This window comes from Numida meleagris, chromosome 19 (assembly GCF_002078875.1).
Source record: "Numida meleagris isolate 19003 breed g44 Domestic line chromosome 19, NumMel1.0, whole genome shotgun sequence".
Taxonomy (NCBI): Eukaryota; Metazoa; Chordata; class Aves; order Galliformes; family Numididae; genus Numida; species Numida meleagris.
Window position 1 is genome coordinate 10,008,702 of NC_034427.1, and position 15,606 is coordinate 10,024,307.

Consider the following 15,606-nt stretch of genomic DNA (forward strand, 5'->3'; position numbering starts at 1 on the left):
CCTCTCTAATTCTTCATATGTAAGTTGCAATTCTGTTCTTCGTATAATACGTGGAAGGCCGAGATGTTATCTATTTTATTGCCTTTTTAGTGTCTGACTTCACTCATTTTCCCTCAAAGGCAAGCAGCTTGCATCTTCTTAGTGCCTACCCATATTTTTTTCCACGTCCTTTACCATTGTAGTTGTCTTTTCCTGAACTCTGTCCTTCTCAACACTTACCCACGGCAGCCCCCCTTGATCAGATGAACTGAATGCAGTAATCCAAGGAAGGAATGCTGCTGAATTACACAGTTGCCCAGTAATATTTTTATTGCCAGAAAAATGCTGGATTCTTTATGGGGAGGTAGGAAGGCATATGGTTGGGAGAACATTTTACATCATTAAAGGTCTCTAACTACTACACGGTACGGTTCTGAAGGCTGTTTGGTAGCAAATCAGTCTATTGCGTGTTGGAGTCTGGTAAAGCTCCCGCTGGCTTTCATGTTGTGGGGTCAAGGCTTTTGTCATGCTTACTATGATGTTCAAGTACCTGAAATTCTTAGCACATCTTCTGTAGATAAATAAAGCTCTGCGAGGTGTATTTTTGGCTCTGAACCCCAGCGTATAGAGCAGTTCTGTGAATGTAGGTGCAAGCCTGTGATGACACCTGGTGTTTCTGTCTCTTCAGGTGCTGGAAAACTACTCGGATGCTCCCATGACCCCAAAGCAGATTCTGCAGGTCATAGAGGCTGAAGGCCTGAAGGAAATGAGGTTAGTATTGATGATCTCATGTAAAACCCAGCATGTGCATGAAGCGTGGGGCAGGCTGCATAGAAGGCTTGAGCTGTTCCTTGTGACTCTGCCTCATCCCCAGCCCGCGTTCCTGCTTCCTTTTTTCCCTTTCTAGCATGGTAATTTCAGTTGACAATACAGATATTTATAATACTTTTTTTTTTTTTTCCTTGGATTTTTTTGGTAACCTACAGAGTTCCCTTCATCCATCTGCTGTGAAATAAATGCCCATTGCAGATCAGGCTCCTGCACTGATTCACTTGCCACTTGCATATTTCTCTCATAAGAAGCTCCTGGTGCTTTCTACTGTTGGGTTCCACTTTGGTAATAGTTTCAGTTCTGTCTCCTCTGTTGCTTCATCTCTAGAGCAGACATTATATTTTAGGAGACTCAGAAGGGTCTCCTTTATCTTAAAGTACTCTGCTGGCACTTCTGGTACTTCTGAGCACTGTGAAAGCGCTTCTTACACTGTTGTGGCTCTTGACATTGTAGAGGATATGTCCTCTTCAGTTGCTGCTTCACAGGGGCTGCTGAACACTCACCCCATGGCTCTTCACCATGCACTTCTCCACTGTTTTGGGTGCAGGTGGTGGTATTCTGAGAATTCAGACAGTGAAAGCTGCTGTATGCCTTTGTTTTAATTGATAGTCTGTGCCTCTCTGGATCAGTCCTCTGCCTTACATGGGTAGCTGAGGATCTCTGAGCCGCTCCAGGTAGCAGCAAGAGCGTCCTCAGGGAGCAGTTGATTCAGGGTTCTCCCAGTTCTGCCAAGTGACCTCTCCCAGTAGGGAGCTGCAGACCAAACCTTGCAGCTCGCAGGGCCCCACAAGCTGCATCGCTGATCTGGCGGTCGGTGGATTTCCTTTGGGATGTCTGCTTTTCCTTCCTATTATTAATGCTCTGCTGTAAGAAAAGCCTGTTTTCTTCCCAGCATAATTGTTCACAGAACGCAGGCAGTGATCTTGTCTAGCTAAATATGCAGCAGGCTTTCCTGCTACTTGAATAGAAGGCCTTCCTGAAACTCCATTTCCTGAAGGAAACGGCTTAGCGACTCGGGAGGGGGTTTTCCCTTTGAATCAATATTGAGGTAGCGCTGCCCTGGTCTTGGGGTGACCCCAACCTGATGGAAGGGCCTGGTCCATAACGGCCCAATGGGCCCTGTGCTAAGCTGGGATGTCAGCATCCAGCAGCAGAGCCGAGTTCTTCCTCCTGGAAAAGTTTTAACTCTTTGATTTCCTTCCTTCTGGGAAAAAAAAAATGTTTGTGGTTTTTGTGTTGTTTTGGTTTTGGTGTTTTTTGTTGTTTTTTTTTTTTACCATTTCAAGAAAATGTGCTCTGTGGCGGGCTGACTTACTTGAAACATTCTGTTAAGCACCGAAGGGAAAGCACTGTCTGACAGGCCAGAAGGCTGGAAATTATTTTCATGGTATCTAAAAATGATAGAGGGTGATTTCGTCTGCTGCTGAGGCTTGTGAATAAACGCCCAAAAACCAAATGTGTCAAGAGTGGAAATAGAAATGGTTCTGAGTTCAGCTCTCAATATGAGAATGATTTTCTTTGAAATCTTTTTGTCTCCATCCAGTTTTCAGTTTCACTTTCAGTAACAGTGAAATCAGGACTGCTGTAATGTCTCTTCCAGGTAGCTTTCTGCGTGCCTATGTGTGACTTACTGGAAAACGTGAGATTACATGGCACGGAAGTTCCATTGCTGTGAGCGTAGGATGGCTGCTTTGGTCACAAATGGCAAAACTGGGGCACTGGAGGGCTTGCCAAATGGGTTCATCAGACCTGTTACCTCTAACTCTGCCAGTGCAGAGTTATATCAGGCAAGACGTTCCAGAAATACATATGTGTACCATTTTTGCTGTCTCTGTTCTTAGTTTTCTACTGCTGACTAAATCTGGTTTTTAGTAAAATCAATCCAAGGCTGAAAATCTCAAGCAGAGTAAGGGAGGAAATGTGTAATAAAAGAAATAACTAAAACTGACCAAGAGTAACTTCCAAATTAGCCTAACGTTTCCTGTTTTCTGCAGATCGCTTTACTGTGATGTGTTGAGGCCAACGTACAGGTCAGAATGGGAAACAGTAACACTATTCTGACTGCAGTGCCTATCCCATAAAGTTAATGAGTATCATCTTTGTTCCCCTCCGTCAGCGAACTGATGCGGATTGAAGCAGATCTTTCATTTGGGGCTGTTTGCTTGATAAGGCCATTTCTAAAAATGACTGAGGCCCTTTGGTGCCCTCCTATTTTTCAGTGGCACCTCTCCCCTGGCCTGCCTCAACGCCATGCTCCATTCCAATTCCAGGGGAGGCGATGGGCTCTTCTACAAACTGCCGGGACGGATCAGCCTGTTCACACTGAAGGTAAATATTGAGTTTCTGCTCTCAGTTGACAACCGAGCTGCGAGTTCTGCTTGTTATGCATTGCTGAGTGCTAAACTGTCACTGAGCATCATACGAGCCGAGCGTGCTGCGTGTGAGATCATCGTGTGAAAGTGTGTCTGGAATTCATTATTTCACTGTAGCTTGTACCTTTCCACTGAATTCATCCACATGTGATACGTTCCTTTCAACCCCACCTGTGATTTCATGAGTTGCACAGGCAAGATAAATCCTTATTCCAGTTTTCAACTCAGGAAGCTGATTAACAAAATAGTCCTGTTTCACTCTTCCAAGAGCTGCAAAGGAACATGGCCAACCAGTAAATTATGTTGGTCTGAGAGCTTGTAGCTACAAGTAAAATCTTGATAGCAAAATGTATTTTCATTCTGAGTTCTCTCTGAGATGTTTTATTTTAGTATTTTGTCCCAGTAATCTTCACTGTCGAAAATGCCTCAGGCTTTTCATTGGCATTGTTGGCTTCCCTGATAAATATCAGCTTTATAGACAACTGATATCTTGGCTATTCCTTTTGCCACTCTTTTACTGCCGTCAGAAAATATTGTTAAATTGTCATACTTTGCCAAAAACAGAAGGAATTGAAATGGTTTTGGTTACACAGTCAGTAAATGCATCTCCTAGGCTTGCTGTCTTAGTAGTTGCCTTCTCAGGTGATGCCTGTTCTTTTCCTAGTAAGACTGAGATATGAAGAATGAGATATTTCTCTTCCTTAGAAACTGCTTGCTTAGTTCACAAGAATGATATGAAGTTACTAACATATACTTTAGATATATTAGAGTTATTCAGCTTGGAAAAGTCTTTGAAGTGTGCTGATGGTTTACATGACTTCTGCTCCAATTAAACGTTCTTAAAAAGCTCTTCCTGCATCCGAAGGATTAAAAGAAAGTCAAATAAAACCTGCATCTGTGAAACCGACAGCTCCCATTGGTTTCAGCGATGGGGACTGGGAGGAGGACTGCAGCCCCCTGAGTTCTGTTTGTCCATTTAGAAGGATGCCCTGCAGTGGTCTCGGAACCTGTCTGTGCCAGAAGGGGATGAACTGGAGGATACAGCGGATGCAGAAAGCTGCGGGTCCAACGAAACAAGCACCGTGAGCGGTGATAACGATGGTAAGTGTCTAATAACATCCATCTTAAGCTGGAAGTATCCACTTCTGTGTCTGACCGAGTGCCCGTCCGTTTCAGTGTCTCTTGATGAAACCTCCTCTAACGCCTCCTGTTCCACCGAATCTCAGAGCAAGGGACCCTCTACTGCCAGGGAGAGCAGCAGAACAGCCTCACAGGTAGGAGAAAGGGCAGCTGTCCGTGCTGCATGGCAGGTGGGTTAGCGTGACAGGGACCAGGTGTGTGCAGGTGCCTCAGGGAGAGCGGTGGGGCTGTCTCCTTTGGTGAGGAGTTCCTAGGAGTCACTCACAGGGAGGAAGTTTTGAATTCTCTGCCATTTGTAAATACAATTAATGACTGACACTTGAACATTTACCTAGAAGCTAGGTGGTTCTTTAACTGGGAATTACGTTGCTTGGAAGATTATTTTCCCTTCCCATCGTGTCTTTGTTTCTTAGTTTTTGTTTCTGTTTTCTTTCTGGACCACAGACAGCCAAACAAAAGAGAAAGACAGGTGTAATGCTGCCACGTGTTGTCTTAACGCCACTGAAAGTCAATGGGGCACACATGGAGTCTGCATCTGGTGAGCACTGCTTTTGTTTTGGTGATTCTTATAATTGTGTAGATAGCTTTTAATTGGTGGTCCCTAATGGAATGTTTGCCTGAGGACTTCTTTAACATTTGCTGAGAATGCGTGTGACTGAGTTGTGCTACTGGGTGCATGTTTATCTCGATCGGGCAATAACCTGTAAGAATGGAACTATTGTAATTAGCAGATAATTCTTGTAGGCCAAAGCTACTCTGCAAGTTGGTCTCCTGCTATTCTTTGTGTATTTTTGTAAAATCCTATTGCTTTTAGGCTTCACGGGAAGGCATGCCGATGGGGAGAGCAGCAGCACGTCCAGCAGCAGCAGCAGCTCTTTGGCCCTGTGCAATGCCACCTTGCGCAGCCGAACAGAAATAAACAGGGATCCTCCACAGCTGCTGAGAGGTATCCGAAAGCCCACGGCTGGTAAGTGCTTCTATTACAACCAGGAGAAAATTGGCCATAAGAGCCGGCAGCGTTGACATCTGTATATTTCGGAGTAAAGAACACTACTCCTTTAGAAGGCATATGGTGATCTTAAGGCTCTTGGTCTGGATCTTCCTCTCCAAGCTTAGTGGACCAGTTGTTTAAAAGCTTCCTGCTGTGGAAAGCAGTATCGAGAGCTGTGTCTGAATGTGACACCAGTGTGACCTCGTATCAAAATTCCAGTTGCATGCCTAGTATTAATTAGCATGGTTGAGAAAGGCATTCTTCATACTTGAATACTACAGTCTTTACTCCTTTTGCTGCAGTAGTTTACAGTGTGGTCTGTTGTGCATTTTTGTTTTGCCCGTAATGCTGATACATTTCTATACAATAATGTTTATCTTATTTGCCTGCCCTTAAACTACAGGGCAAATGAAACGAAACAGGGGTGAGGATATTGACTTTGAAACACCTGGTTCCATTCTTGTCAATACAAACCTGCGAGCTCTGATAAACTCCAGAACCTTTAATGCACTCCCATCGCACTTCCAGCAGCAGCTTCTTTACCTCCTTCCAGAAGTTGATAGACAGGTACGAAGGTGCAGCACGTGGTTGTTTTCTGTTCACTGTATTGACTTTCTTGCAGAAGAGCTGAAGCAATGTTGGTTTTTTTGTCCTCTTTTTTTTGTCCCCTAAGGTTGGGGCTGATGGGCTGATGCGTCTCAGTGGCAGTGCTCTGAATAATGAGTTTTTCACCCACGCTGCTCAGAGCTGGAGGGAACGCCTGGCTGATGGTGAGTCGGGTTTGCTTTCTCAGGTGGTTGCAGAAAAGGTACTCATTTTATGGGCTTTCTTCTTTCCCAGTTAGTGAATGGGAATGTAGCGTGACTTGGCAGTGTATTTGGCTGCCTTGCCCCCAGCGTATCTTTGTTTTCCTTTAAAATCATAGCATCTAAGGACAATGAAGTCCATGGGATCTTCCGAACTAAACAGTGGAGGTGTAAAGTAGTGCCAGACTTACCTTTCCTTGAATGGTGGCCTACAACTGGTAAAATACAATGTTTATTTTCCAGATTTACTTGAGGCTTTGTGACCATTGCACTTAAGTAGTTGCAGGCAGCGTGTGGATGCATAGTAGAGAGGAGGGCAGAGCAATAAGAAAAACACGGTCCTTATGTATAGTTTCTGTACTATACTGTTAAAAGAGATTGCATTTGCAATATCAGTTTTGTTGGGAACTGAATTTCAGTATCTTCAATCCATGCAGGTGAATTCACACACGAAATGCAAGTTCGAATTCGGCAGGAGATGGAAAAGGAGAAGAGAGTGGAACAGTGGAAGGAGAAGTTCTTTGAGGACTACTACGGACAAAAGTAAGGAATTCTGCCTTGTCTGTCCTGTTTTATTGATGCTTATGCAGGTGATAGTGTGTGGTTCTGCTTGTGGATACACGAGAAGATGGCTCCTCAGGGGGAATTGGTTTGGTCAGAGCAGAATTCTGTAGCCCATCTGTTTTGTTCCCAAGACAAGCTAATATTCTTTGTTTCCTATTGCGGATCTTTACATTTCTCCTATTTCCCTTACTCCCTGTGACAATAATGTGGGATAGCAGATACACAGATTATCTCATTGCAGGCTGACTTAATGAGGTTTTGATGAGTCTGTGCTTTGTAATCTGTATGTTACTATGTATAGTGGTGACGGTACCCCTATGAATAATAGATGAAATGCTGGAATTGGGATGGGCTTTAGATTTTAACTAGTTTTTGCGTTTGACTTATAGATTGGGCTTGACCCAAGAAGAATCCCAGGAGCAGAATTTGGTGCAAGAAGATGCTGAGAACAGGACAGCACTGTCTGTTAAAGGAGAAACAAGGCTGCCACGCGCTCCTTCCACACGGCAGAGGGATGGGCACTTCAAGAAGCGCTCCCGGGCCGACCTGCGATGCAGAGCCAGGAGGAGCCTGTACAAACTGCGTGATTCTGAGCAGAAAGAGGCTTCCAAGGAGACTGCTTCTGTGGGACCGGATTCCTCTCTTCACAAAGACACAAAGCCTGAGGTAGACCTGAAGAAAGATGACCTGACGAGTGCTTCTGCTGCAGTACTGAAGCCAGAGAGTTCAGAATTGCATCTCTCTCCAGAGACTTCCAAATTGCACAGTAAATCGGAAGATCTGTCGTTGGCGACTGCAAACAGAATTCCCTGTTTGTCCCAGGAGAGCTCTGCTCGGGAACCGAAGGACCAGAAGAGGAAATGCTTTGAGGAGGCTGCCTCTGCCTCCTTCCCCGAAAAGAAGCCCCGGCTTGAAGATCGTCAGTCCTTTCGTAACACAATTGAAAGTGTTCACTCAGAAAAGCCACAACCTACTAAAGAGGAGCCAAAAGTCCCACCCATCCGGGTAGGAAAGAGAATTATAGCTGCCTGGTATCTCAGGACTCTCACGCTTAGTAGCATCAAAACGTTATTAAAATGTCAAGTGTTGTCATGTTAGCAGAAGTGGAAGGGTTTCATTGGCAGAGCTGGCTGAGTACCTCTGATTGCCCCGGTTTATTATCTTGTTTAGAAGGGCAAAGAATGGAAAATCATTCCAAGGTCTTCGCACGAGAGCGCAGGGTAACCTTGACTTACTCTGTTAATTTTAATTTCTGTGGATGCAGAAATCATTTATCCTGAAGCCAACTGACTCGTTGCGAAAGAGACCTTCAGATCGTGTTCTTTCTCCTGTGTCATTTCCCCGTTCCTTTCCTTTGGGGGCAGAGAAGTGTTCCTTTAGACTTGTGCTGTTTCAACTAGAGGCATCCATCTTGCTAGCTTCAGAGGAGTCACTCTGATGTAAAGGAGACCATTTTGATTTATGAAGGTCTGAAGGCAAACCACCCATTTCATGTTTGTCTGCTGGCTCTGGTAAAGCAGCGTTAATAGCAAGTGAGCTTTACATCCCGCATGACAGAGCACATAAGCGGAGGTTATGGGAACCACGCTACCGCTCTGCCAAAATTTGTTTTTAAGTTGCAATTTTAACTCTTTCCTGAATTATTGCGATAAGCAGATGTTCAGAAAATGCCTTTTGCTGTCTGAAAATGGCCGAGCGTTAGAACTGAGCGTTTCTCTCTTTCTTTCAGATTCAACTTTCACGTATTAAACCACCCTGGGTGGTTAAAGGTCAGCCAGCTTACCAGATATGCCCCAGGATCATCCCCAACACGGAGCCCTCCGCCCGGGGCAGGAGCGGGGCCAGAACTCTCGCAGACATTAAGGCCCGTGCTCTGCAGGCCCGAGCCCAGCGAGAAGCTGCTGCAGCCGCCATCGGTGGTGGGGGCGGCCCCGGCGGAGGGAGAAACACTGAGGGGGGCGGAGGAGAACCCAGCGGCCATCGCAGGCGCAGGAGATCAAAGAGAGCTCGTCGAAAGCGCTCGTCAGATCTACAGCGAGCACAACTACTCCCGTCTCTCCGTCTGAGCGGAGAAAAGGCCAGCTCTGAGGCGGCCGCCCGGGCAGCCAGCACAAATTCCTCTGCCTCCTCGAAACAAGACTCCTTTTCTTCGAAGAGTGAGGGAAGCGACGTTCTGGAATGCGCCGCGGGCGCTGGCTCAGGGGAAGCTGAGCCTGGCGATGGCTCACCTGGAGGGCAGCGCTGCGACGCTCTGACTGCGTCGGCATTGGACTGCACAGCTTTGGAGAGGCCAGAGGAGAGCCCCGAGCAGCTCTTCTGCGATGCGAGGACTGAAGCAGCATCGTGTGCTGCGTCGCAGGAGAGGCAGAGCGCGGAGCTGGCACACGTGGGTCCTCCAGCAGTCACTCTGTCGTGTGCTCAGACACAGGGGACTGAGGTCGGCCCTGCGGGAGGCTCGCAGCTCAGAGATGTCGGCGTTCCCACTGTAGAGCTGGATTATGGAAAGGAGAATTCCTCCGGTCATCCTGCTCTCCTGCCGGAGTTGCCATCGAGTGGTAAAGAATGCCACGAGCCAAAAGTGATACCGAGATTTAGATTTAATGGCTCCGAAACATTTGTGGAACAGTGCATGAAAAGTTACAGTGGTAGTTCCAAAATGGTGACTGCGGGAGCAGAGGAAGGAGTGCCTGCACTGTGTAACTTCACACACCTGCAGGCAGACAGAGAGAGTGATGGTAAACAGAGTAATGAAGAACAGAATGCGGAATCTCTGTTGAAATCCTCTTTATGCGATGGCTTTATTTCTCAGAATAGGATAGATACCTCTGAAAAACTGAGGGAGAGGCGCCCCAGAGCAGAATCGGAAGACGAGTGCCAGCCATTGAGAGAGACCCGAGAGTTCAAGGCAAATGGAGATGATGAAGTACAGAGTACACACAGTGAATCAACGGATACTGCTTCGGATTTTGAAGCTGACGTGGCTGATGAGAGTGTGGAGATGGAGATATGTTACAGAAACCTCAGCTGTAGGGAGGTAGCTAAGAAGGGCTCCTTCTGTCAGAGCAGCACTGAGGAATGTGATAAAATTAGTTCAAAGTCATCACTGGAAGCGGGTGATCTGCCCTGCCTTGTGGACTTCCCTTCAGTGGCCCCAGTGAGCGCTGCGCCTCCCCCTCAGAGGTGGGGACTGCGTGCACCACTGCCCCTGAAAACAGAGAGGCCGTCAGATTCTGCTCAGCCCGTGTCCTCTGATGCCAACAGCCCCTTGGTGATGCAGCTGCTTAAGGGGAACCGTCGGCTGGAAGAGGTTCTCCCGGTATCTCATGCCAACATCAAGGTGGAAGGTGCACAGCCACCTCCAGACCAGCAGTCAGAATGCCTCTCCGTGCTGATGGAGAGAGGTAGCAGTTGCTATTTTGGAAAGGAATCTTCTCCGGATGCGCAGGTAAAGGCGAGCGCCCTAACCGGGAGCGATGACTTCTACTCGGTGAGATCTTCCCTAGATCCCCAGGAGAAGAAGTGTGGGTCAGGAGCAGCATTGCCTAGAGCAGAGGATACGGAGAATCAGCCTGTTCCAGAAAAACATTCCAAGATTGGCTTAACCTTAAGCTGCCCGGACCAAGTGGCAAATGTGGCAAGTGCCCCTCAGAAGCCTGAAGACGCGAGCCCTCGGGAAAGAACGTTTTCTTCCTGTAGCTTTGAAGAGCAAAAAGAATCCTCTAAGGTCCATCGGGTGCCACAGCATAACCCGTTAACAAACGTCGTCACAAATCAAAGTCCTGAGAAGCTGAACCCGACTCTGGAGCCTCCATTTTTATCTCCAAATATGGATTCTCTTGGCCCAAATCAGATGGGGAACACATCGGTCAATCAAAGTTGCGTTGGAGTTCAAGGCAAAAAGCTCTTCGGTTCTGGTTTTCCTTGCAACCCCAGTGTCAGGCTACATCACTCAAGGGCTTCAGATCAGGTTTCAGCCATGGGAGCCTTGGCCCCGAGCAAACAGAATCCTCTGACCAAAAGCTGTGCGTCTGCAGAAGGAATGCCGGCTGCGAGGGAAGAGTGGACTTCAAAGCAGCACGTGAACGCCCTGGGAGGAATAAAAAATGAGAGCGTGTTGGCATGTGGCAGCCCAGGCAAGAACAGTGGGGAGAGCCAGAAGGATGCTGCAGCGAGCCCCGCGGAGCTGAGGGAGCATTCGCAGAGCGCTCCGCTGGCCATGGACTTGTTGCCATTCCTGAAGTTTTCAAGGGAGCCGGGAAAGAGACACAATCACCCTTCGGAGCCTCCTTCCAAACCCTCTCAGTTCAATATCAAACAGGCGTTTTATGGGAAGCTTTCTAAGCTGCAGCTAAATTCCACCAGCTTTAATTATTCATCCAGCGCTCCAGCTTTTCCCAGAAGTCTCGCTGGAAGCATGATGCAGCTCACCCACAAAGCGAACTTTGCTGCAAACCGTAACGCATCCCTTTCCGTGCAGATGTTTGCTGATAGCAGCAGCGTTGAAGAAATATCGTTCAACTGTTCGTGCAGCCTTAAAGCCATGATCATGTGTAAAGGCTGCGGGGCGTTCTGCCACGATGACTGTATAGGACCCTCTAAGCTCTGTGTATTGTGCCTTGTGGTGAGATAATAAATTATGGCCATGGGACAGATTGTATATTCAGCGTGCGTATTTTGATAACGACTGATCCTAAACCTGTACACAGAATCCTATTCTGTTTATAGTAGAAACGCTATCGTCCTTTGTTTCGGTGAGGAAAGTTGGCTCGCCTTCCCACTGGAATCCGCAGCGCAGAACCCTTCCCTGCTCACGATGACACCGCGATGCGCGTGGGCCGTGCCCGCTGCAGCGATCCTTCTGCTTTGTGCTGCCCTGGGACGCGTGCTGAGGCTGACACCTGGCCGGGAAGGCAGTTTGCTGTGGCATCCGCGGACCCTCCGGAGAGGAGATCTTTCCATCCAAAGGAACTGGAACAGGGTGTTTTCTATTTCAGGGCTGCGCTAGGTTGGCCCCTACAGTCTTCCACTCTCCCCTTCTGCCATCTCCATCGTCGGGTGGCGCGGCGCGGGCAGGACGCGGCGGTTCCCTGCAGCTTCCAGTGCTGCGCTTGGACGTGGTGAGCAGCCAAGCACTCTGCACTCGGAGCTACCAGAAGACAGGGGGGCACGTGCCAAGGGAACGGCTCCTTCCTGCTCTGCCCGGCCCAAATCTGGCACCGGCTGGGGCTGCTGAGCCACCCTGAGCACGCGGCGGAGCAGGGAGGCGGCGAGGAGCCCGGTGCGTGGCCAGCAGCGATGGGAGCATTGAGGACCTGATCGTGACAGCATCTGACCACTTGCAAGTGTCTAGCTGTGCATCTGTGTGACGGTCATCTAACATTTAAAGCAGTGTTTGTTTTTTTTTTTTTCATTATTATTATTATTTTTTTTATATATATTTTCATTCTTGGGTGTATAAAGTGAATTATTTGGCTCCTGTAAGTATCCTCTATGCATCTGTTTGATCATGTATTTATATGTTGTACACAGTACTGGCCAACTCTGTAAATGGATGTAATGTACATAGTACATAAAGGGTTCTTTTTTTCCTCGGATTTTCGGGCTCTCCAGCAGTATTGCATTAAAGTGGTGTTAGTTGTTACTCTGCATCTGTAGTCAGAGCCGCTGTGTTCTGTCTTGCCCAGGTTGAGGCTCGGTGCGTGAGGCTCCGGCTCTGCCCGCCGTGCCCAGGGCTCTGTGGTGCGGGCTGAGCTCTGCAGCTCTCCCTCCTGAGCTCTTTGCAGCTGCTGCTGTCGCTGCATCCCCCGGAGCGCGGCCGTAGCGGTGCTGCACGGGGTGCAGGTCCCGGTGCCTCTGTTGGCCGACAGCAGACCCGCTCCTCTTCCTCCGGAGCAATGACCAAACCTGAACTGCTTCAAGTGGGGGCAGAAGTCAGACGTTCCTTAAGAAGGCAGTAGAAGGAATAGGTGGTTTGTTTTTCTTTTTTTTTTTTAATTCATTTTTTTCTGCTTGTACCTTTTCTAGCTCTCTCTCCTACCTCCCTTGACTGTGCACTTTTTTTTTTCTTTTTTTTTTTTTTTTTTAATGGAGCTGCGAGCCTGAGGGCCACCCCAGGTTTGGCCTGTGCAGCGGTTCCCCTTCACCCACCCACCGACCTCGTGCTGCGGGGAGGGGGCGAGCGCCCGGGGTCGGAGCAGAGGAGCGCGAACCAAAGAGAGGAGCGCAGCGGGGCAGCTCTGCTGTTTGATATTGCTCTGCTCCTCGGGGCCCTGCGGTGTGCGCGCCGAGCCGCCCGGTGTACGTCCCTTGTGTTGGAACAATAAACACTATCAAACCTGCGCTTGTGGTTTCAGTGCTCTTTTCCTGAAATCGCCCTCTGTGCTCTCTTTGCGGCAACGTTGCTTTTTCTTTCCTCTTTTTTTTTTTTAAGCGGGAGCGTTGCCGAGCTCCACTCGGATGATGAGAAATGGGGACTGCCTCGGTGCCTCAGCTTCAGCGCCTCGTTTTCTTTGCAGGCTTGCAGGGACCCAAAGGGGCTGCACCCACCCTAGGGAAGCGATGCTGCGAAGCCGCTGGAGCCACGGCCTGAGCCCCAGTGCTCAAGTGCCTGGGTCTGAACCGTCCGTAAAAGCAGAACCACAGCTCCGGTTATACTGCGCCGTGTTTGCCTTTGCTAACCGTATTGCTGAATTCTCTCTTTATTATTTCCAGGCAGGAAGCGCTTTGGGGAGGAAGAACGCAGAAGGTGATGCTCTGCGCCTCGGTGCGTGGCCGTGCCGCGTGGTGGTGAGCTCACACCTTGGGGCCGGGGCTGGAGGGAGGGAAGCGTGCAGTGAGTGATGCTCGGCAGCGCTGAGCCCCGCGCTTGGTGCCGAGCTGCTGCTGTGCTGCCTGGCACGGGGCTGCACACACCGCCCCGGGTCTCGGTAACAAGCCGCAAAGAAGTAAGGCACAAACCAAGCAGGGCTGGTGCTCGGGTGAGCTCTAACGCTGTTAAATGATTGAACTCGGCGCTTTTCTGTCTGCTTGGACCAGAGCTGGGTCTGCCCGTCACACAGAACACAGGGTGCTGTTCTCGGGGGGTGACAGTGCGGTTCCCCCACAGCGCTCGGGCAGCCCCGGGGCTGGGGGGGCTGTGCAGAGGGAGCCAGGCTCCCCCAGGGCTCTGCGTTAGCAGGGCTGTGTTATGGGAGCACGGGGACGTGGCTCGTGTGTGTGTGTGCTGCGAAACCTCGGCTCTGTGCGTGTGTGTTAATTGCAATTAGTGCATGGGGCGCTCCTGCTGCAGGCAGGGATGGTGCAGGCCCGCAGGCTCCACCTATGCAGCGCGTGGAGATGGCTGGGCGTTTTGTGGGTGCAAGGATCGGTTGTGCTCAGCGAATGGAGCTGATAACGAAAAATCAGTGTTTTCCGGGAGGAGAAGGGAGAGCTTTCCCCAAACTTCAACGGAAACTCCATCGTTTCACAGGGAAAAAACGTCAAAAAACCCAGACATGTCACAAAAGGGATTTTGCCAGACGAGGGGTTGAGATCCGTGCCGCTCCCCGCGCTCTGTTCCCAGCACAGCGCAGTTTCCATCGCAGCTCCGTGCGGTGGCTTTTGTCCTTTCCTCTCTTTTCCCAGTCCCCAGTTTGAGGCTGTTGGGGGCTGGGCCCCCAGGGTGAGAGCGGAGCAGAGAGCCCTTCTGTTATACAGTGTTTATTGAGCAAATTCAGTCTTATATATGATATACAGATTCCAAAGAAAAAAAAAAAAAAAAGGATTCCACATACGTATGAAATCAGTGCATTTAGCAGTAATACCATGGAGATAACAGCTCGATTAACAGCTCATTGGTCTTCGTTAAGTGAGGGGAACAGGGAGTGGGCCTGTGCTAATCATTCCACAAACAGAACAGAATTAAGTTGCATCACATATATAATAGACACACGTTCTAAGAATTAAAATATTAAGCCACATTTACTGGAAAAATCCACAGTATATAACACAAATAACTCTTACCGAGCTCGTTGAGGAGGAAGTGCTCATCTGCTTAAGAGCCACATTAAGTTGCATAGGTGCCTATCTGCAAAAATATCATTTTGAAACGAACCCATTGATTAAGCAATAAAGTGTCACCTTAGGAGCTGCATTAAGTGCCGAATGCGTTCTCGCCGCCCCCCCCCCCCCAGCCCTGGGCAGCGCTGCCGTCCCCATTCTCCCCCGTCCCAGGGCGCTGAGCACTGCTCGGAGCGCGGCTCCTGCTCTGCCCCCGGGTGTTCTCCCGTCCTGGGTGCGATGGCGGCTGCTCGTGGTTTGGGGGCAGCTTCGCCCCCGTGCCGGGAGGGAGCGGCGAAGCGTCAGCGCTGCCCGCTTGGAGCTCTGCTCAGCTACAGCTTCACGTCAATTCCCATTTCAAATCACAGCCAATCTTTACGTTGGCCACCGGAGAAGCCTCCAGCAGCTGGTGGGGGTGTCCTGGGGCCGTCCCCAGGGCGGGGAGCAGTGGGTGAGGTGTGACTGTGGCTTGGTCAAGCAGACGAGCGGGCGCGGGGCAGTTCCTCCCCAACGGCGGTCGCGCGGAACACACAGGGGCCGGGAGTTCTGTACATGTAAACAGTACACTTTCACTGAGTCCAAAATCAGGAGCAAAAATACAAAGGTTCACATTGGTCTTAGGTAGATACAGGCGAAAAAACTCGAGCTGGACAGCTCCGAAACAACCAAACGAAAGTTCCTAAAGCACCACTAAATTATATAAAAATCAGACCATGGACGGATTGTAGTTGGTATTCCGGTGAAGTACTATGCTACCTTGTAAAAAGTTTTACAAAAAATTACAAATCAAAAGTATATTAACCCTCTGAGTTCAAAGCAGCATTGGTCGTGGACTGGTACTGATCCGAGCCCGGGTCGGGAGGGCTGGGTGCCACCGCGAGCGCTC

General features: G+C 49.2%; 1 protein-coding gene across 1 annotated transcript; it reads left to right on the forward strand.

The window, feature by feature from the left end:
• On the forward strand, positions 1–13,021 carry ASXL1 (additional sex combs like 1, transcriptional regulator). The gene is made up of 11 exons (XM_021416247.1): positions 1–750; positions 3,030–3,138; positions 4,163–4,283; positions 4,359–4,456; positions 4,767–4,860; positions 5,137–5,289; positions 5,717–5,880; positions 5,987–6,083; positions 6,557–6,662; positions 7,073–7,688; positions 8,413–13,021. Exons 1-11 carry the CDS (start codon positions 695–697, stop codon positions 11,311–11,313), a joined length of 4,515 nt encoding a protein of 1,504 aa, XP_021271922.1. The 5' UTR covers positions 1–694; the 3' UTR covers positions 11,314–13,021.